Source organism: Rana temporaria, chromosome 3 (genome assembly GCF_905171775.1).
Source record: "Rana temporaria chromosome 3, aRanTem1.1, whole genome shotgun sequence".
Taxonomy (NCBI): domain Eukaryota; kingdom Metazoa; phylum Chordata; class Amphibia; order Anura; family Ranidae; genus Rana; species Rana temporaria.
In genome coordinates, this window is record NC_053491.1 from 226,352,672 (window position 1) to 226,374,121 (window position 21,450).

The 21,450-nt window shown below is 43.9% G+C and overlaps 1 protein-coding gene across 6 annotated transcripts in view; it reads right to left on the reverse strand.

The window, feature by feature from the left end:
• The window catches only part of RNF44 (ring finger protein 44), a 76,885-nt gene that overhangs the window by 23,620 nt on the left and 31,815 nt on the right, over positions 1 to 21,450 (reverse strand). For 4 of the 6 annotated variants that reach the window (XM_040344387.1, XM_040344390.1, XM_040344388.1 and 1 more), the window contains exon 2: positions 10,988 to 11,167. The exons of 1 other annotated variant lie outside the window; for it this stretch is intronic. In XM_040344387.1, the coding sequence (XP_040200321.1) occupies positions 10,988 to 11,091 (104 nt within the window). In that variant the 5' untranslated portion in view covers positions 11,092 to 11,167. Of the gene's footprint in view, positions 1 to 10,961; positions 11,168 to 21,450 lie in introns of those variants that run through there. One more of the 6 variants, XM_040344392.1, reaches the window with a different exon arrangement.

A 21,450-nucleotide genomic window follows, 5' to 3' on the forward strand; every position in this document is an offset into this window, starting at 1 on the left:
GTGTGAGTAATTGCTTTCTGCTTTTGTCAAAGACCTGGAGGCAAATGCCACTGGTTTTTCTGACCCATCTGGTAAGATGTGAGATAGTACCGCCCCCAGACCATAGGGTGAGGCATCACAAGCCAAGGTGAGAGGCTTCTGGAGGTCATAGTGCACGAGCATGCGTGACGCCAACAGCTTCCGCTTAGAAACTTCAAAAGCACGTTGGCATGCAGCCGACCAGTCCCATCTGGAGTGTTTCTTCTAAAGCTTGTTCAACGGAAACAAGGTGTGTGCCAGATCTGGCAGGAATTTGTGGTAATAGTTCAGCAAGCCAAGGTATGATCGCAGCTGCTGGACGTTGGTTGGGGCTGGAGCTTTGACTAAAGCATCAACCTTGGCTTCCGTGGTGTGTATACCTTCTGCATCCACAAGGTGGCCACAAAACTCCAATTTAGGCACCATGAATTGGCATTTTGCCAAGTTCACTTTCAGACCCTGTTCTTGGAGTCTCGCCAACACAAGCTCCACATTCTGCTTGTGTTCCTGGTCGGTCCGTCCTGTAATGAGCATATCATCTAGCAGGCACTGAGTGAAAGGAATGTCCGCCAAAATCTCGTCCATTTTTCGTTGCCAAATGGCTGGGGCAGAGGCTACCCCAAACACCATCCGATTATATTGATACAGTCCCTTGTGGGTGTTGAGGGTCAGAAACTTGCGGGAAGAAGGATGGACCTCAAACTGTAAATATGCTTGTTTGAGATCAAGCTTGGTGAACTTTTGACCTCCTGCAAGAGAGGCAAAAATGTCATCTACTCTGGGTAGGGGATACTGGTCTATTTCCAGTTGAGAGTTCAGTGCCATGCGGAAATCGCCACAAATGCGCAAGTCCCCATTCGATTTCTTTACCGGTACAACTGGTGATGCCCACTCGCTGTGCTCTACCTTTGAGATGACACCTTGTTCCTCCAGTCGACTTAGTTCTGCTTCCACACCTGCTCGGAGTGCAAAAGGTACTGTCCGAGCTTTGAAGAACTTAGGCTGAGCGTTGGGTTTCAGCTTGAGTCTCACACAGTCATGCTTTATTTTTCCCAACTGGTCATCAAAAATCTTTGGGAACCGCTGCTTCAGGGACACCACCCATTTCTCATTATCTCCTAATGGAATGGTAACGGTGTTACAGGGACTTATGGCGATGTCTGGCATACCAAAGTGAGCAATCCAGTCTCTCCCGAAGAGAGGGGGTCCCCCATTTTCTAGGATATATAATGGCAGTCTCTTTGTCTGACCCTTGTACAATACTTTTACTTTTGCGTAACCCAGTGGGTGGAGTATCTGCTTTGAGTATGTCTGCAGTTTGATTGGTGTTGGGCGGACAGTTTTTCGGGTCTGAAGTTGTCTCCATTGTTTCTGGGTGATAACTGAAACTGCTGCTCCTGTGTCTACATCCATCCTGAGTTTCTTTCCCTCAATGGTTACATCTACAGTCATTGCGGAGGGTGCTGAATGCATATGATGTATGTCTAACCTGTGGAGCACTTGCTCATCCTCTGACTCAGATGATGATGTATATCTTCCCACCAGATATGTCTTAGTCTTGGGGTTGTTTATCTCGCACCTTCTTGCTACGGCAAACTCGTTTCAGATGGCCGGTCCTACCGCAATTATGACAGGTCTGATCCTTAAACCGGCAGACTTTGTAATCATGGTCTGTATTCCCACAATGGTAGCAAGCTGACCCCCGGCTTGGTGGGGGTCTGTATTTCCAGTTTGCAGCAGTTGGCTTGACTGCTGTTCTGAAAACTTCCTGCTTCACCTCTTCCCTTCTGCTCTGGGGGTTCAATTCCTCTGTATCTCTCACAGCCATTTCCATCACTGAAGCTATCTCAATTGCCTTTGTAAGGGTAAGGTCTTTCTCTGTTAACAGTCTCTTTTGTGTTGACTCACAATTCAGTCCCATGACAAACTTATCTCTCAGTGCAGTAGGTAGGTAGTCCCCAAAAGAACAGGTCGAGGCTAGTCTGCGAAGGGCGAGCACATAAACTTTAATCTCTTCACCTGTCTGTTGCTGCCTCTGATAGAAGCGAAATCTTTCTGCAATCTCTAATGGTTTAGGCTGGAAGTGATCCTCTAGCAGTGTCAGCAGCTCTGCCAATGTCTTAGCTGCTGGTTTTACAGGGGAAAGCAGATCCCTCAGAGTGTCATATGTCTTGGCCCCAACCACTGTCAGAAACACTGCTACTTGCCTGTTGTCTGGGATGGCATTTGCACTGAAATACTGTTCCAGCCTCTCAACCCAGGAACTCCAGGATGTCTGTTCTCCAAACTCACTTAATGTCCCGATTAATGACATTTTCCTGCTGGGATCTGTGATTGCTTTTATCCAGGTGACAATCCACAATGTCTTTGTCTCTCTCTCAGACTGATAGACACTTTGTAAATCCCATCCTCGTCGCCACTGTTATATCCTCTGTGTTGTGAGGGACACAAGACTCTGGGCTGGAACAATGGATGTTTATTCAGTACAGACTGTACACTGCAACATGCATCTCAGGACATTACATATCTCTGCTTCCTACATGTGGTCTCTCTAAGATGGCTACTATGCCCCTTGACCCTTGTCATCACTGCTGGGTGGAGCCAGCCTTAAAGTGCCAGTACATGTGAAACCCTTCAGGTATAACAAAAGGATATGCAAAAAAGGGGAACTGCCGCAACCGAAAGGGAGCCAGGGATCAACCTGGTGCTTCTGACCATGATATGACAGAAAATCAGCACCATGGGGAAAATTGTACCTGCAGAAACAATGGGCCCAACACAGCAAAACTGACTAAACTAAACATCCACTCTGGATAATGCCCATGCCAAGTTCCCTCAACCTGCAAAAGTGACTGGTAGTACAGCTATGAGTTAGCTTCTGGTGCTTTAGCCCGACTGGCCTTACTAAGCAAATCTTCAAAGACAGGGTGACATAAGAGGCTGTGCTATGCCTCTGGATCCTGAAAGCACTCTACAGCTAACCAACAGTACACAGATCTAAAAACAAGAACCAAAATGTAGAGCCCATTGCCTGAAGGTCACATTCTACAGTATGCTAGCCCCACAACCGCCCATTGCAGTAGGGATCTGGGTACAGCCTCCAACGCGGTTGCCGAGGGTACACGGATCCACATAGCTGCAGTAGAGACTAGCTCCAGCATATATACTATAACTTAATTAAAATCCACTAGCTAGCAACAGTTTTGTTAGATGTTGCCCTACCTCTAAGGACACTAGCAAAAAAAAGAAAACGCACAAGGCATGCTGGGAGGAAAGAGGGTTATATATGGGCTGCCATACAACATTTTTACTATTTGCAAGTGTTGCAGCCTCCTGTTGGTTGCAGTATAATCCATCTCAAAATTCCTGAATTACCACAGGGAGGGGGGGGGGGAGTATTTGATCCCATGTTGATTTTGTACGTTTGCCCACTGACAAAATGATTAGTCTATACATTTTAATGGTATTTTTTTTTTTTTTTTTTTTTTTTTAACAGTGAGAGTACAAAAATATACAGAAAATTGCATTTAAAAAAAGTTATAAATTGATTTGCATTTTAATGAATGAAAAAGGTATTGGACACTTTGGCAAAACATGACTTTGTATGGTGTCAAAAACCTTGTTGGCAATCACAGACATCAAACGTTTTCTTGTAGTTGGCCACCAGGTTTGCACACATCTCCGGGGGGATTTTGGTACACTCTTCTTTACAGATCTTCTCCAAGTCATTAAGGTTTTGAGGCTGATGTTTAGCAACTCGAACCTTCAACTCCCTCCACATATTTTCTATGGGGTTAAGGTCTGAGTTGAGTTGGTGACAAAAATCTTGATTTTGGTCTAATCTGATGACAACACTTTCACCCAGTTCTCCTCTGAATCATTCAGATGTTCAATTTAGGAAACTTCAGACAGGCCTGTACATGTGCTTTCTTGATTAGAGGGACCTTGCGGGAGCTACAGGATTTCAGTCCTTCACAGGGTAGTGCGTTACCAATTGTTTTTTTGGCGACTATGGTCCAACCTGTCTTGAGATCCTTGACAAGATTCTCCCATGTAGTTCGGGGCCGATTCCTCACCATTCTCATGATCATTGAAGCTCCACAAGGTGAGATCTTGCATGGAGCCCCAGACAGAGTGAGAATTATTTTGCATTTCTTCCATTTGCAAATAATCGCACCAACTGTTGACACTCTCTCACCAAGCTGCCTGGGGGTGGTCTTGTAGCCCATTCCATCCTTGTGTAGGTCTATAATCTAGTCCCTGACATCCTTGGACAGCTATTTGGTCTTGGCCATGGTGGAGAGATTGGAATCCAATTGATTGCATCTGTGGACAGGTGTCTTTTATACAGGCAACAAGCTGAGATTAGGAGCACTCCCTTTAAGAGAGTGCTCCTAATCTCAGCTCGTTACCTGTACAAGACACCTGGGAGACAGAAACCTTGCTAATTGATAAGTATTTTATTCCTCTTTTCCCTCATTAAAATGCAAATCAAGTTATAACTTTTGAAATCGTTTTTTTGTGGATATTTTTGTTATCGTCTCTTAATAAACCTACCATAAAAATTATAGACTGATCATTTCTTTGTCAGTGGGCAAATGTACAAAATCAGCAGGGAATCAAATACTTTTTCCCCTCACTAAGGGCCAGATCCACGTAGCCCGGGCGCAACTTAACTTTCCCGATTTAAGTTGCACCGCCGCAATTTTTCCAAGTTAGTGCCCGATCCACAAAGCACTTACCTGGAAATTTGCAGCGGTGTAACTTAAATCCGTCCGGCGCAAGGCGGGCCCAATCAAATGGGGCGAGTCCCATTTAAATTAGGCGCACTCCCGCGCCGGACGTACTGCGCATGCTCCCGATGCTATTTCCCCGATGTGCTTTGCGTTACGTTGCCCCGAGTTTTGTGAATCGCGACGTGTAAAAAAAAAAAAGAGATGCGGCGGAAAAAAAAAAAAAAAAAAAAATTGAAAGCGACGCGGGAAAGAAGGGTATACTTTTACATGGTGTACTAAGTTTACACTTTGTAAAAGCAGCCCTAATTTTGCGACGGCAAACTAACACTTACGGCGACTTAACGAAGGGAAAAAGCTTTGTGGATCTCCGTAAGTGCCAATTTGCATACCCGACGCTGGATTACGACGAGAAATGCCCTCAGCGGCGGCCGCGGTACTGCATCCTAAGATCTGACAGTGTAAAACTATTACACCTGTCGGATCTTAGGGATATCTATGCGTAACTGATTCTATGAATCAGTCGCATAGATAGAAACAGGGATACGCAGGCGTATCAGCAGATACGCCTGCGTATCCCTTTTGTGGATCTGGCCCCATGTCCCTCAATAAAATATAAATAATTGAACTTTTCAAATACCTCAGATGCTGCAGCTGAGAGGGATCTACTAAACAAACAAAGCAGGTCAATAACTTAGTTATTTGGTTCTTAGGGCTACAATTTGACTTTATGGTGTCTCAAGCTTTTGTATACATAGTCTATCTCATCAAACCTTGTCACTTGCATGTGGCAATACTACAGGTGTAGATTATCAGGTTTGTTAATTACTATGCTTCCCAATGAACACACACAGACTAAGGTCATATCCAACACTATGTATAAAACTACTGAGCAGAGAATTTTCTCTCAAGTACCTTATTTTACAGGAAACTTGTGGAATAAACTTCAGACAAGGTGAAGTTCCAAATTATATTTTATTTGATACACATTTACGGAGAACACACCCATACAAGGCCATCAGAGTGTGCTCTGCTGACTCTTATCAGAGCGTCTCTCATATAGTATTCTTAAAACACATCACTCATCCAGCGGCACACACGAGTAACGACTGTACATTTGTTGTGTGTGAAGTAACCAGCTAATTTGAGAATGGGTCAAAAATAAATGTTCCTAAAGCCTTTTACCTTCTGGTCAAATGGTTATTTTTTTTTCTTCTGTGTAACAGGTAACAGTGCTTGCCAGCGATTTGAAAAAATAAAACACTGGTGCACTTGAAATGATACTTTGTAATAAGCAATACAGTCCCAATGGTTTAACATGTGGTTGTACTTTGCAAGCAATTCAGTGTTTCTAGTTGCAAAACGAAGCATAGAAGCTGTGCAAAATCAATATAAAAGCCAGGATCCAAGAATTTGCAAATCTCATAAACCCACATTTTATTTATAAAAGAAAATAGAAAACATCAAATGTTAATAAAAAATAATGTACCATTTTATGAAAAAAATAAATGCAATTTTGAAACCGATGGTAACAAGACATCTCAAAAAAGTTGGGACAATGCAACAAAACACTGCCAATGTAAGTGGTACTAAGAAGGAAGAGCTGGAAGAACATTTTGCTAATAATTAGGCCAATTGGCAACATGTCAGTAACAGGATTGAATACAAAAAGCGCATCTTAGGCCCCTTTCACATGGTCCGGCCATTCAGGTCAGCCTGTCACTTTTGTCGGTGGACCTGAACGGCCACTCCATGCAATCCTATGGAGCGTCGGATGTCAGCAGAGACATGTCCGCTTACATCCGACCCGATCCACCAAAATCAGACGGATGGGCGATACGTCCCTATCCGTCCATGGTGGATCAGGCGAGATCTGATAAAAACGGACATGCTGTCCATTTTCAACAGATCTCTCCATAGGAGACAGCGGCGCTGCACAAGCCCCTCCCCGCTCAGTGAGCAGAGAGGGACTTGTCATCCGCCGGCTCTACAGAGATCAGTGGACAGATCTGCCGCTTAGCTGGCGGACTCCGTAGCGACGGAGTCAGCCTTGTGTGAAAAAGGCCTTAGACCCACACACACACCATTAGATTTTCTGCAGATTTTTGTCTTTAGATTTACCAAAATCATATAAGATGGAGGTCAAACCTTAGGAGTTTCAATTTTAATGCAAACAGGCAGGCCCTTGCACTATATGGTTTTGGTAAATGCGAAAACAAAAATCTGCAGAAAATCTAATAGCGAGTGTATCTCAGACGTAAAGATGGGCAGAGTTTCACCAATCTGTGAAAGGCTGTGTGTAAAAATTGTCGAACAATTTCAGAATAATGTTCCTTGTAAATTTACAAAGGCTTTAAATATATTATCTACAGTACAGGATATCAAAAGGTTCAGAAAATCTTGAGAAATCTGGAAAAATCTGGGTGCAAGGGACAAGGCAGAAACGCAATATTGGATGCCTGTGATCTTTAAAGGGTCACTAAAGGAATTTTTTTTTTTAGCTAAATAGCTTCCTTTACCTTACTGCAGTCCTGGTATCATGTGCTCATTGTTCGTTTTTGCTTTCATGTTGCTGTAAATCCTCTCTGTTCTGGACACTTCCTGGTTGCCTGTTTCCTGATAACCACAGTACTGGGAGATTTCTCACGGTGGTCACTAATCAAGGAGGTGTGATTACTGTGTGTAAAACGAAACTGGATTGGTGCTGAGGAGTTTTAGACAAAGTATCACTGCTCTCTATTGGCTGACTGCCCTCTAGTGGCTCTCTGTACATCAGAGAACCAGCAAACAACAGCAAAAACGAAACTACACTGCAGGCACATTATATGATTGTTTTTTTTATCTATTTTTAATAGGAATCAGTTAACTATTATGTCTCTATGCCCTGTAAACAGTCATTTCAGCTAAAAAAATTTTTTCCTTTAGTGACCCTTTAAGCCTTCAGACAACAATGCATTAAAACCCGGAATGATTCTGTAATGGACATCATTGCATGGGCTCAGGAATTCTTCCAAAAATCACTGTCTGAATACAGTTCACTGAGCCATCCAAACATGCATGTTAAAGCTCTATGATGCAAGGAAGAAACCATATCTGAACATTTCAGAAACACAGCAGTCTTCTATGGGCTCATTTAAAGTGGTCTATTGCAAAGTGAAACACTGTTCTGTGGTGAGACAAAACCAAAACTTGACATTTTTTTTGGTAACCATGGGTGCTGCATCCTCCAGAATAAAGAGGAGAGGGACCTTCAAGCTTGTTATCAGCGGTCAGTTTAAAAGCCCTTAGCACCTATTGAATGGGCAGCTTGTACATCTGGAAAGGTACCACCAATGTTGAAAGAGCATATGCGCCCATCCAGACGTCTTTTTCTGGAAAGATCTTGCATATTTCAGCAGGACAGTGCTAAACCACATACTGCATCTATAACAGCATGGCTTTGTAGTAGAGGAGTCTGGTTCCCTCACTGGCCTGCCTGCAGTCCAGACCTTTCACCAATATATGGAACATCTTGAAACCAAAAAATACAACAAAGATGACCCAGGACTGTTGAGCAATTAGAATCCTACATTAGGTAAGAATGGGACAACATTCCTCTGCCAAAACTCCAGCAACTGGTGTCCTCAGTTCCCAGAAATTTACAGAGTGTTGTTTAGAGGGGATTCTACACTGTGGTAAATATGGCCCTGCCCAAACTTTTTGGAGAGACATTGCTGCTATCAAATTTCAAAACCACCACATTTTCCCCCTAAGAATGATAGGTTTTCATTGTCTTTATTGTGATTATTATACAAGTTTATGAGACTTGATAATCACTGCATTCTATGTAGCTTTTTAACGTCCCAACATTTTTGGGATTGTAAATGAGAGAACAGTGCCTGTGAGGGTTCGAGAAGGATGGCATATACAAGCTTTACCAGTGGTCTTCAAAGCTGAAGCTGGCATAATCACTTCTATAACCAGGCAGATTCAGTGGTGTAGGTATTGAAGAAAATGTGAATCTTGTAGCGGAAAGTGTCCCAAGTAACCCAACACTGGATCTGCCTGGTTGAATCTGTTAACTGCAGGAAGTCCACTGCTAAATCTCAGATATTCTTCCCAAACTCCCACCCCACAGGTGTCATATCAGACTTTAACATTTCTTCAACTCCCGCGGGCACTGTTCATTTATTACAGCCAGAGACACTAGACTGCATGCCAAGAACAGCTGAGGATTAAAGCAGTTGTAAAGGCCTAATTTTTTTTTCCCTAAACAAAACACGGTATACTTTCCTGTGCCATGCAATGTGTTGCACACAGCTGCCCTGAATATCCTCTTCTGGGGTCCCTAGGTGGAACCCTTGGCTCCTCCTCTTCCATGTGCCACCATAGCAAACTGTGCGCTATACAGGCACATGTGCAGGTGCACCTCCAAAATAATTTCAAACATATCCTGGCAGCCCGAACCACATCTAACATGTGAAGGGCTCCATCTCCAGGTGACTAAAGACCCAGGTAAAAGTTTTGATCTGGTTCAGATGAAAAGAACTCACCTTCAGCAAAAACAATGTCAGGCACCAGAGAACCACCCTGACATGGTAGTATATCAAAAACGGCTCTATGCAAGAAAATGCTGCCAACACTCTTCTTACCAAAGGAACAGTGACGGAGAACACAACCTTCTGCATCCATAACTATCGGAAAGCCCCGAAATAGCTCAAAAACTGACAAACTGAGGTCCTATGGGGACAGAAGGTGACCTAACCAGAGGCATTATGAGCATGACACCTTGAACAGAAAACATGCACCCAACAGAAGGTAACTGCTCCTTAAAACAAAAATGCCAAGGCCAAAATATGGCCCTTGCTTCAAATAGACTTCAGCCTGGGGAAACGTCAAGTTTTGCCCCACATGTTTGCGAGTATGGATCTTCATATCCCCATAAGATTACCAGGACCTATGGTAATATTTCTCACAGTAGCCTCTCTGGCCCTTTCAAAGTGCGGAAATGACTGTACAAGACACACCCTCAACTTTCAAGACTCAGGAATAACTGGTCCCACACCGACACCAGGGCAAATACTGCAAAGTGTAAAAATGTTGTGCCTGGCAATTTCCAGTTAGCATCTAACCTGGGTGCCAATGGGTCTATTACTAGCATGTCTCAACACAGACTAAGATATCTCCAGCGACGACTGTCAATGGCTGAGAAATCCAGTAGTCAATTCCTTACCCCCGATGTACTGCAGTCAGAGTGGGGACATGAAGGTCACATGATGCCTCCTCTTGAACTGCATGGCTACTGGTGCCCTCCTAATGACTGTTATACGCCACCACTTTATCTAGCTGAAGCTTCGCCAGAAATCCCTGCAACTAATCCGACTGCTGCAGGAGAACCAGGCAAATTGCACCAGTTAAAAATCATTGATGGGCAGTGACATCTCCATCACCCATCACTTTTCTTGGACTAAAACTTGACTCAGAATTCCTCCTCAACCTATTAAGCTGGTGTCCGTGGTCAGCAGGTTTCATGAAAATGGGGAGAAAGATTTCCCGGCCTTCAACCTAGGTGAGACATTCACCAGTATACATGGCTCGCGCTGCTGTCAATCACATCCAATGATGCGGCACGCCGGGGGCGGGGCCGAGTGATACAGCGAGCGGCTATGGCCTTCGGCTGTATCACGGGAGCACGCCCGCAAGAACTCAACACCACGCGGTTGCATCACAAGCAATCCCCGCTTGTCATCCACTTGCCTCACAGCGAGGTCAGGTACCATTCATTTGAGCACAATAGCTATAGGAATGGATCTGGATAACCCCAAACTCTTGATCCTTACAGGAACTATCTGAGCATGTGGTAGTATTTGTGCAGAGAGCTGCACATCAGTAACAATCACCATCAGACACTGATGAAAAACAGGTACTTCCTGCATGGGAGGGGTTATATAGGGGAGGACTTCCTGTCTTTCCAGTGTTTAATCACCTATAGGTGGTACATAACCCAATAAGTAAGGAATATGATGGCCCTATGTCCATGATGTATGCAAAAAAAAAAAAAAAAGTGTAATCTCTAAAGAATAAAAACTAAGAGTAAAGAGGAGAAAAGATAAAAAAAATGAATAAGAAACCTGGCTTTATAATAAAACTTAGAAGCAGTACAGTCTGATTCTTGTTACAATTTTAATAAGGAGTGTAGCCTGTGATGCACACTATGTTGTATGGTGATACCTTTTCTAGAGCCCCGCAGCTCCTACCTTCGCCTGAGGTGTGCTGGGGCGCTGCAGGGTCCCAAGAACCTCCGCTGGTTAATGGGCGCTGAAGGAGGCCACCTAGTCACTGCCAGCTCCCATGGTCGCATTTGTGATGTCGGGAAGGAGAAGTGTCAAGATGGGCTTTCACAATACACGGTATCTTCAACTCTTGCCGTCTGCCCTCTGTTAAGCAAAAGGAATCTTTAAAAACTGAACAAGGGCAACCAAAAGAAACAAGCATTCATATACACGCAATATTATGAAAGAACATAATTTTTATACTGTATATCATTAAAGTGCACACAGAATTTAATACACTTCTCACTTAGAACCACAATGGTGCAATGTCTGCTTGACCACAGACCTGCACAAATTAGGCGTATAAAGTACAAGTACATACAGATTTTAATCCTTCACCTACTTTTCATGGCCCACTGTAACAAAGATTTTCCAAAAAGCTAGCAAATGTATATTTAAAGCCCAACTCTAGGGAAAAATAATTTTAATAATAAATTTTGCATCAATTACCTTACTCGTGTCTTGAACAAACGACTTCCTACAGTGTAATGGATCAAACTCATGGTTCCTATAGGAACATAACTAATCTCCTGCCCTGGGGAAAACGTTTTGCTGCGCAAGATCTTCTTGGGCACTGACCCCTCACTGTCCCTGTGAGTTCTCCTGCCTTTGAAGCCTATGAAAGAGGACCTTGACCTCTGGAAATGTCACCTTCCCAACAAGAGGCATGCATATGATGCAGGCAATGATGTGAATACCTGAAAAAGGACACCAGGTAGCAAACAGAAGAGAGATGGACTGTCATGCGACTATGGCATCAGGTAAATAAAATGGGTATTTGTATAGGTTTTCTTTTTTTCCCCCCCTACCAGCGGTTAGAGGTGAGGTACTAATATCCTGGAGGAGGGCTTTAACAAGTTTACCAGTAGGACCCAATAGAGCCCACTCCTAGCCTGATCAGTGCATAAGGCTTGGATAAGCACTCCTCGAATACATCTGAATGTTAAAGCTGAACTCTGGGATAAGTAAATATGGTCTATATACATTGGGGGGGGGGGGGGGGAGAGAGAGAGAGAGAGAGTATTTGATCCCCTGTTGATTTTGCCCACTGACAAAGAAATGATCAGTATATATTTTTAATGGTAGGCTTATTTTTAACAGTGAGACAGAAAGAGCACCAAATATGCCTAAAACTGCATTTCAAAAATTTTTTAAATTAATTTGCATTTTAACCACTTCATTACCAGGCACTTACGCACCTTCCTGCCAAAGTCAATTTTCGGCTTTCAGCGCTGTCGCAATTTGAATGACAAATTGCGCAGTCATGCTACATTGTACCCAAAAAAAATTTATAATTGTGTTCCCACATTTATAAAGCTTTCTTTTGGTGGTATTGGATCACCTCTGCGATTTTTATTTTTTGCGCAATTTAGAAAAAAAATATGTTTGTTTCTGTTAATAACCAAGTTTTCTTCTTCAATGACGGGCACCGATATGGCTTCACTGAATTGGCACCGATAAGGCGTCACCGATGGGTACTTATGGGTGGCATTGCTGGGCATCACTTGTCTTTAGTGTTCCATAACGTTGCCAGTCAGTGACCATTTGTAGGCACCGATTGGCATGTATTAGGCATATTTTTTTATATGTGGATTGCCATGGGGTACATACCTGGTCATCCACATTAATAGCTCTTCCTGTCTACATCGTGATCAGCCGGAGGCTCTTTACCGAGATCAGTGTATCAGACTGACACACCACACCACCGATTGCTGCGATGAGCACTAACATGGGTGCGCGGAGGCTGTTATCTTGCTGGACGTCCAGTCAGGATAAGGCAACCACCGCCCGACCGTCATTCTGCTATAGGCTTGGCGGTAAGTGGTTAATGAGTAAAAGTAGTATTTGATCTCCTATCAAATCTTCAATATTTCTGGCTCCTAGGTGTCTTCTATACAGATAACAGGTATACAGTTCTCCTAATCTCAGCTTGTTATCTGTATAAAAACACACCTGCCCACAGAAGCAGATTCCAATCTCTCCACCATGGCCAAGACCAAAGAGCTGGTCAAGGATGTCAGGGACAAGATTGTAGGCATACAAAAGGCTGGAATGGGCTACAAGACCATTGCCAAGCAGCTTGGCAATAGGATGACAACACTTGGTGTGATTATTCACAAATGGAAGAAACACAAAATAACTAACAATCTCCCTCTGTCTGAGACCCTATGCAAGAGCTCACCTCGTAGAGTTTCAATGATTACGAGAACAGTGAAAAAAAAATCAGCCCAGAATTACAAGGGAGAATCACGTCAATGATCTCAAGGCAGCTGGGACCATAGTCACCAAGAAAACAATTGGTAAAACACTACGTCATGAAGGACTATTATCATGCAGTGCCCGCAAGGTTTCCCTGCTCAAGAAAGCACATGTACAGGCCCATCTGAAGTTTGCTAATGAACATCCGAATGATATGTCCATGCTATACATGTGCATTTTTATGATAAATATTTTTTTACTTGGTTTTGTACTATTGATATGCATTTCATACATCCTCCCATGTTATTAAAGCGGGGGTTCACCCCATAAAAAAAAAAAAATTAGGCATAGTAGCGCGAGCTACAGTATGCCTGTATTTATTTTTTTAAGCCCCGTACTCACTGTGCAATCGTATATTGAAGATTCCGACTCCCCGTGGGGAATGGGCGTTCCTATCCAGAGGGAAGGTGATTGACGGCCGGCTCTGGCACGTCACACTTCTCCGGAAATAGCCAAAATAGGACTTGGCTCTTCACGGCGCCTGCGCAGTCTGTGCGCAGGCGCCGTAAAGAGCCGAGACCTACTCCGGCTGTCTTCGGGGAGCGTGACGTGCCAGAGCCGGACGTCAATCACCTTCCCTCTGGATAGGAACGCCCATTCCCCGCGGGGAGTCGGAATCTTCAATATACGATTGCACAGTGAGTACGGGGCTAAAAAAATAAATACAGGCATACTGTAGCTCGCGCTACTAAATAATAAATTATTTCCAAAATCGGACTGTGATTGTCTGTCTGGATTTGGGATGGAGTCTGACCGAGTTGGCAGTGTTCCCCTGCCATTCATGTGTGAGGTTCAAAGCCCTGGGTGGCAATGTAACATATCTGGTGCTTTGTTTGCTTGAGAAATAACACACTACGTCCACGAGATCATGCGGCACCTGTTGCATCACATGACTAGTTAGGTGGCGAGTTATGGTTGTCCCACATTTTGGGCCATTCTGAGGTCTCATGCCCGGGAGCTGCGATTGCACTCTGTGTTCTCCCTTTCCCCCCTTCCTTCCACCATGCCCGGAGTGGGTACCCACAGTGTCTCATGTGCAACGAAATTCCTTGTCACGTCGTGGAGCGCGAGTATCTCCATCGCAGCCGACATAGCTGGGGAAAGTGGGCATCCATCGTGGGTGGTGTTCACCGCCTGGGTATAACAGACGCTCCCAGCGCTGTGATGCGTTCCACGCTGGAACGCATTACAGTGACCACGCCGGCCTGGCTGCAAGGAACTACAGGTACCATCTGTCCCAGGCTGGAAACCATCCCATTCCTACACCTGCGCTATCAACCTCACTGTTGTTGCTGCGGACACCCTAAAGATACTTGCCTTCTTGGATCCTTACACCATAGAAGAATCCCTTGCTGCCGACACCCTACACTACAGGATCCCATCGCCTAAAAGCCCTGAAAACGGATAAGTAGACATGGTGTTACTTGTAGCGCCTTAAGATGTGCTACACATATTGCTGTTATACAAGTCCTATACTTAATGCTGGCTTATTTTCTATCATACTACTTGGGACTGTCTGTTGTGTTTTGGCTGTTTGCTGCAAAAGATCTTAAAAGGAACATATACTCTCAAATAAGCTGAGCGATATGTCTCTCTTATGCAATTACTAGTTGCTACAGTATTCCTATATACTACGTGCTTGACATACGTTCTTACTTGTTAAAGGGCCAATGCTCTAAGTTACTGAACATGTTCGCTCTAAACTTTTCTATGCTAAGGGTTGAACGTATTCCATACCTATTCCCTTAGTAGCCTAATGTACTGCTTTATGTATTAAGTGATATAATGTAGGGAACCCCCCCCCCCCTGACTGGAGTGGCCCCTGGGGTCCCGTACTGATAGTTGCTTGCATTTAGAAGTGCATTGGAATCTTGATCTATATGCTATAATTTTAATTGCCAAGCTTTGGTCGCATGTTGTAATACATCCAAGCTTAGTAGCTCAACACATTCCTTTATGTGAGAGAGAGATGCCTGGGGTCCAATACTGATAATCACTTGCATACAGTTGTGCATTGGAACGTCCTCCTGAATCTAATATTTTTAACGCTAGGCTATGGTCGCATGCTAGGCTATGGTGTAATGCGTCCACCCCTAGTAGCTCAACACATTCCTTTATGCGAGAGATGATGTAGAGACCCCCCAAACTCCTGTTTGTGTGGAATGACGCCTGGGGCTCAGTACTGAAATCTCACATAAATCCTTGCTATCCGCAGTTGTGGTTCACTCCCATTTACCAGTGCCGTTACACTGGGTCGGAGCCCCTCCCTGCACATGCCGAGCTAGCGTGATGTTGGTAGGAGTTGGCGTGCGTGCAGGGCACATTTATGACGCCTCCCCGGACTGAGCTACCTTTGTCACACTTTGGAAGATGCCGTATCCTACAGAAGCACTTTGGTCTTTTTGTACACATGCAAGGTAATCACATCACCACCCTATACACTGTCTTGTTAGCCAGTCACTTCTTCCTTCAATTATTCTTGGCGATTCGGGAATGTTCTTTATGTGTCTGCCTATTTCTCTTTACATCTTCATTCACATTAAAGGGGTTGTAAAGGTTAAAAAATAAAAAATTCTAAATAGCTTCCTTTACCTTAGTGCAGTCCTCCTTCACTTACCTCATCCTTCGATTTTGCTTTTAAATATCCTCATCTCTTCTGAGAAATCCTCACTTCCTGTTCTTCTGTCTGTAACTCCACACAGTAATGCAAGGCTTTCTCCCTGGTGTGGAGTGTGGTGCTCGTCCCCTCCCCTGGAATACAGGAGAGTCAGAACTCTCTCTACATTGCAGATAGAGAAAGGAGCTGTGTGTTAGTGGGTGTCCTAACTCTCCTGTATTCCAGGGGAGGGGGCGAGCATGACACTCCACACCAGGGAGAAAGCCTCACATTACTGTGTGGAGTTAGACAGAAGAACAGGAAGTGAGACTTTCTCAAAAGAAATAAGGACATTTAAAAGCAAAATCGAAGGATGAGGTAAGTAAAGGAGGACTGCACCAAGGTAAAGGAAGCTATTTAGGCAAAAAAAATTTACCTTTACAACCCCTTTAACTTGGTTGTTGGTATATCATTAGCTTATGCGCACATATTTGTACCATCTTCACCATTTCATCTTTGCATCTGTTATCTTCACAGTATTTTTTACCAAAACTATGCAGCGCACTATATCCATTCATTATAGACTTTTTGGGAGTCATCACTTATTCATTACTTAGAATCACTATGAAGATGGGCAACCTGTGTTCTGGGGGGCTTCGTGGGTGCACCCCATTGGCGTGCGGCTCCAGATTACCTCAGCTCAGACATACAACCCCCCTGGCTCTGGCTCCACATTCACCATATCCCATCGTTAACTTATTACATGTAAAGTATTCAGGACTGGCAAATTTGCCTTTTCCTGTTATGTGCAGTGCCATACTAGATTAATTATATTCCATTCTTTATAGATATGCTTGAGCATCTGCCCCTGATGAGTGTTCATACACGAAACACGCCTGGCATATAGGATGCAGATACTTGCCTGTATTAGTAATCAATTCAGTCTATTGTCTACACATTTATCATGTTCATACCATTTTATATCATTTTACTGATATTGCAACATGCTGCTCCGATGACTTGTGTATATATAATAAACTTGTTTTGCACTAGTATTGATATGCATTTCATACATCCTTCCATGTTATTAAAAACACATTTTCTACTAATGTATCCCCACAATGTCAAAGTCTAAATTTCCTTCTTTATTTATCTGAACCAGGGCTGCAGGCACACTACATATGCGCTTCATTTAAAGTCCCAAATTCCCCTTTTTTCCCCTCCATAAGTTTACCATGATTGCTTGGGTCTGCAAGAGTGTTCTTGTTGTGATATGAATACATTTGTACGATTTATACCTTGGATGTTTACCAATTGGCGTTACTCTGAAGAAGAAATATAGTCCATTCGAAATGTGCTGGAAGTGAAGAGAATTGTACCCAACATGCTCTGATCATTATGGTCCGATATATTGTTTTATTTTAAAATTTGTTGATTTAACATGTTTCTAATACAGATTCACATTTGTGTGTAGAAGCAAAAATTCCTGAAAAAAAATCTAAACAGAATAAAGTATATAAAAAAAGTGTAGGCATGTATAACTACCTCCATTTAATCCAGTTATGTATTCATTAACCACGCCGATATACATCGGCAGAATGTACGGCTGGGCACAATCACGTACCTGTAAGTGCCCAGCCGTGGGTCGCGCGCACCCCGGTCCGAAGCTCCGTGACCGCGGCACCCGCGGACCCGATTGCGGCCGGAGTCCCGCGATCGGTCACAGGAGCTGGAGAACGGGGAGAGGCGCGTGTAAACACACCTTCCCCGTTCTTCACAGTGGCAATGTCACTGATCGTCTTTTCCCTGATATAGGGAAAGACGATCAGTGACGTCACAAGTCCAGCCCCGCCCCCTACAGTTAGAACACACACATGAGGTCACACTTAACCCCTACAGCACCCCCTAGTGGTTAACTCCTAAACTGCAATTGTCTTTTTCACAGTAATCAATGCATTTTTATAGCACTTTTTGCTGTGAAAATGACAATGGTCCCAAAAATGTGTCAAAATTGTCCGATGTGTCCGCCATAATGTTGCAGTCACGAGAAAGAAAAAAAAAAATCTCTGATCGCCGCCATTATTAATAAAAATACCATAAAACTAGCCCCTATTTTGTAAACGCTATAAATTTTGTGCAAACCAATCGTTAAACGCTTATTGCGTTTTTTTTATACCAAAAATAGGTAAAAGAATACGTATCGGCCTAAACTGAGGGGAATTTTTTTTTTTTTTTTCAAAAATGTCGCTCTATTTTTATTTATAGCGCAAAAAATAAAAACTGCAGAGGTGATCAAATACCACCAAAAGAAAGCTCAATTTGGGGGGAAAAGGATGCCAATTTTATTTGGGAGCCACGTCGCATGACCGCGCAATTGTCCGTTAAAGCGAAGCAGTGCCGAATCGCAAAAAGGGGCCTGGTCATTTATCTGCATATTGGTCCGGGTCTCAAGTGGTTAAAGAGGAAGTAAACACTCTGCAAAAATAAAAAAAACACACCCTGCAAGACAAAGGCATAATGAACTAGCATGCATAGCATACTAGTTCATTTTGACTTACTTACCATTGCTCAAAGCCCCTGCAGCGGTCCTCGTTCCCCTCCTCCGTCGCCACCATCTCTACCAGAGTGACTTCCGGGTATCGCGGCTCCCGCTACGTGATTGGCCAGAGCCGCGATGACGTCACTCCTGCCCACGCGTGCGGAACCTGCCAGTCATGGCACATCCTCTTTTAGAAACAGCACCATGCGCCTGCGTCGTTGCCAATGGCGCAAGTCTCTAGTGTAAATATCTCCTAAACCATGTAGGTTTTAGGAGATATTTCTTGCACCTACAGGTAAGCCTAAATATGAGATCTGGGGTCAAAAAGACCTCAGATCCCATATTTAGACTAAAATGCAAATAAATAAATAAATAATTAATTAGTCATTTGAAAAAATGGCAAGAAAATGTCACTTTAAGAAGCATGGGCGGAAGTGACGTTTTGACGTTGCTTCCGCCCTGCTATGCTATGGAGACGGGTGGGGGCCATCTTGCCCTCACTCGTATCCCAGCCGAGCAGGGAACAGGACCCGATCGCCTCCACCGCTGCCGATGGCTCCAGTAAGAGGCGGAGGGCGTGGGAGAGGGGGGCCCTTCTCCCGCCGCTGATAGCGGTGATCTCGCAGCGAATCCGCCAAGGAGACCACCGCTATCGTTTACAGGACCGCTCACTGAAAAGATGGATATCTCAGTTGTGGCAGCAGCTGCTGCCGTTACCAAGATATCCATCTTTAAAGTACCGACGTATATGTACATGAGCGGGTCCTTAAAGCGGAGGTTCACCCTCAATATCAACTTGACCTTATTCAGACCTGCTCCATATGTACTACTACCTTCCGCTATCCGCAATTTTTAAAATTAGTTCCTTACCTTAATTCTGATAATAGCAGCCACTTCCTGCTATCCCTCCCGTGGGAGTGGGCATGTCTCCCTTTTCCACATCGGCCAGCATCGCAGTGTCTCCTGGGAGCAGAGTGTGACGCTTTCCAGGAGACGATTCCTAACACAGAAAGACGAGATATCGCAAGATTTTACTCGTCACATGACTAGGGAACCAGGTCACGTGACGAGGGCAGATCTAATTCCACCATTTTACTCGATGGCAAACAGGTGAAATCAGGCACTATACACCTGGAGACACTCGGAGAAGACGCCATTGCAGTGTATGCCGTCACAACGGGGTGTGACCTTTTCATTACGCCGGCCGTTGTGATGGCAATGGAGAAGTGTTGACGGCGCCCGCCAGTAATTAAGGCCGCGGCTTTGCGGCCTTCACAGAAGGAAGCTTAGGTCGCAAAGGCGCGGCCTCAATTACCGGCCGGCGCAAGCACGGTGGGCCCGCGCCCGCCGGTAATTGAGGCCACAGCTTTGCGGCCCTCTGATCTGGCGCCATCTTGTAGTGGCCGTTTGGCATTACAAGTAAAACAGTTCTAGCAGTTCTAATCTGTTTTTTCAATGTTTTCACTGCCATCTCCTTCCCTCTAATTAGAACCCCCAAACATTATATATATTTTTTAGGGCTGCGGAAATTAACGATTAATTGTTCGATTAATCGTTAATTTCTTTGATCTACTAAAATAATTTTGATCGACGATCCGCGGAGTGAGCTCCGCGGTCTCGCCGATAGGAAAGGCCGCGGCTTCGGCCTAGCTCTGGAGCCGCGGCCATCTTGGTCCACCCGGCGGCAACCAAGTAGCGGCTCGCTGACGTCATCATCACCCGCCCGCCTGCTTGTATCTTCCCTGCATGTGTCAGTTACTCTGCGGACGGGTCTGCCTGCCTGCTTTAAGTAGGTAAGAGAGGACAACCATCATGTATATGATTATGAAAGCATGGGGGCAGATGTGTATAGAAAAGCATGGGGGCAGATGTGTATAGAAAAGCATGGGGGCAGATGTGTATAGAAAAGCATCTGCCCCATGCTTTAATATACACATCTGCCCCCATACTGCAAGAATAGACACATCTGCCCCCATGCTGTAATAGACACATCTGCCCCCATGCTGCAAGAATATACACATCTGCCCCCATGCTGCAAGAATATACACATCTGCCCCCATGCTGCAAGAATATACACATCTGCCCCCATACTGCAAGAATATACACATCTGCCCCCATGTTGTAATGTACACATGGGGCAGATGTGTATATTCTTGCAGTATGGGGGCAAACTGTATATTACAGCATGGGGGCAAATGTGTGTATATTACAGCATGGGGGCAGACAATACTTTGCGTACCGGCAACATCTGTTCCGTGCAAAATACTTTTTAGTTCATCAGGGTATATTGTGAATAAAATGCGATCATGTCTGCTTCCAGAAAATGTTAACACTCTGGTATGTCTGCGTGACTGGCTAAAGTGATGCCTACTATAAAAGTGACTGACAGTCAATATATCAGATAAGTTTTATGTTTTATATGTTATACGTTTTCTATGTTTTTCTTAAAGTTTAATAACAAAAAAATTCTTACGTCAGTGCTACAGTTTGAATTTATTTGTGTGAACAGTAAAGTCATGGATTGTGGAAACTAACTAGTGTCGAGTGATTGTATATAGTGTATACCACATTTACCACTGACTAATGCAGAGTTGCAATGCAAGGAGATCAGCTAAAAGTAGTTGTATCTGTATGTGCGTTAATTAATCGAAATTAGTCAATTAATCGATTAAAAAAAACCGATTAATCGAACACAAAAATTTTAATCAGTAACAGCCCTAATATTTTTTATTCTAACACCCTAGAGAATAAAATGGCGGTCATTGCAATACTTTGTCACACCGTATTTGTGCAGCGGTCTTACAAGCGCACTTTTCTGGGGAAAAAGTATCAAATTTTTTTAATTAAAAAAATAAGATAACAGTAAAGTTAGCCCAATTGGTTTTTATATTGTGAAAGAGAATGTTACGCCGAGTAAATTGATACCCAACATCAAAATTGCTCCCGCTCGTGGAATGGCAACAAACTTTTACCCTTTAAAATCTCCATAGGCGA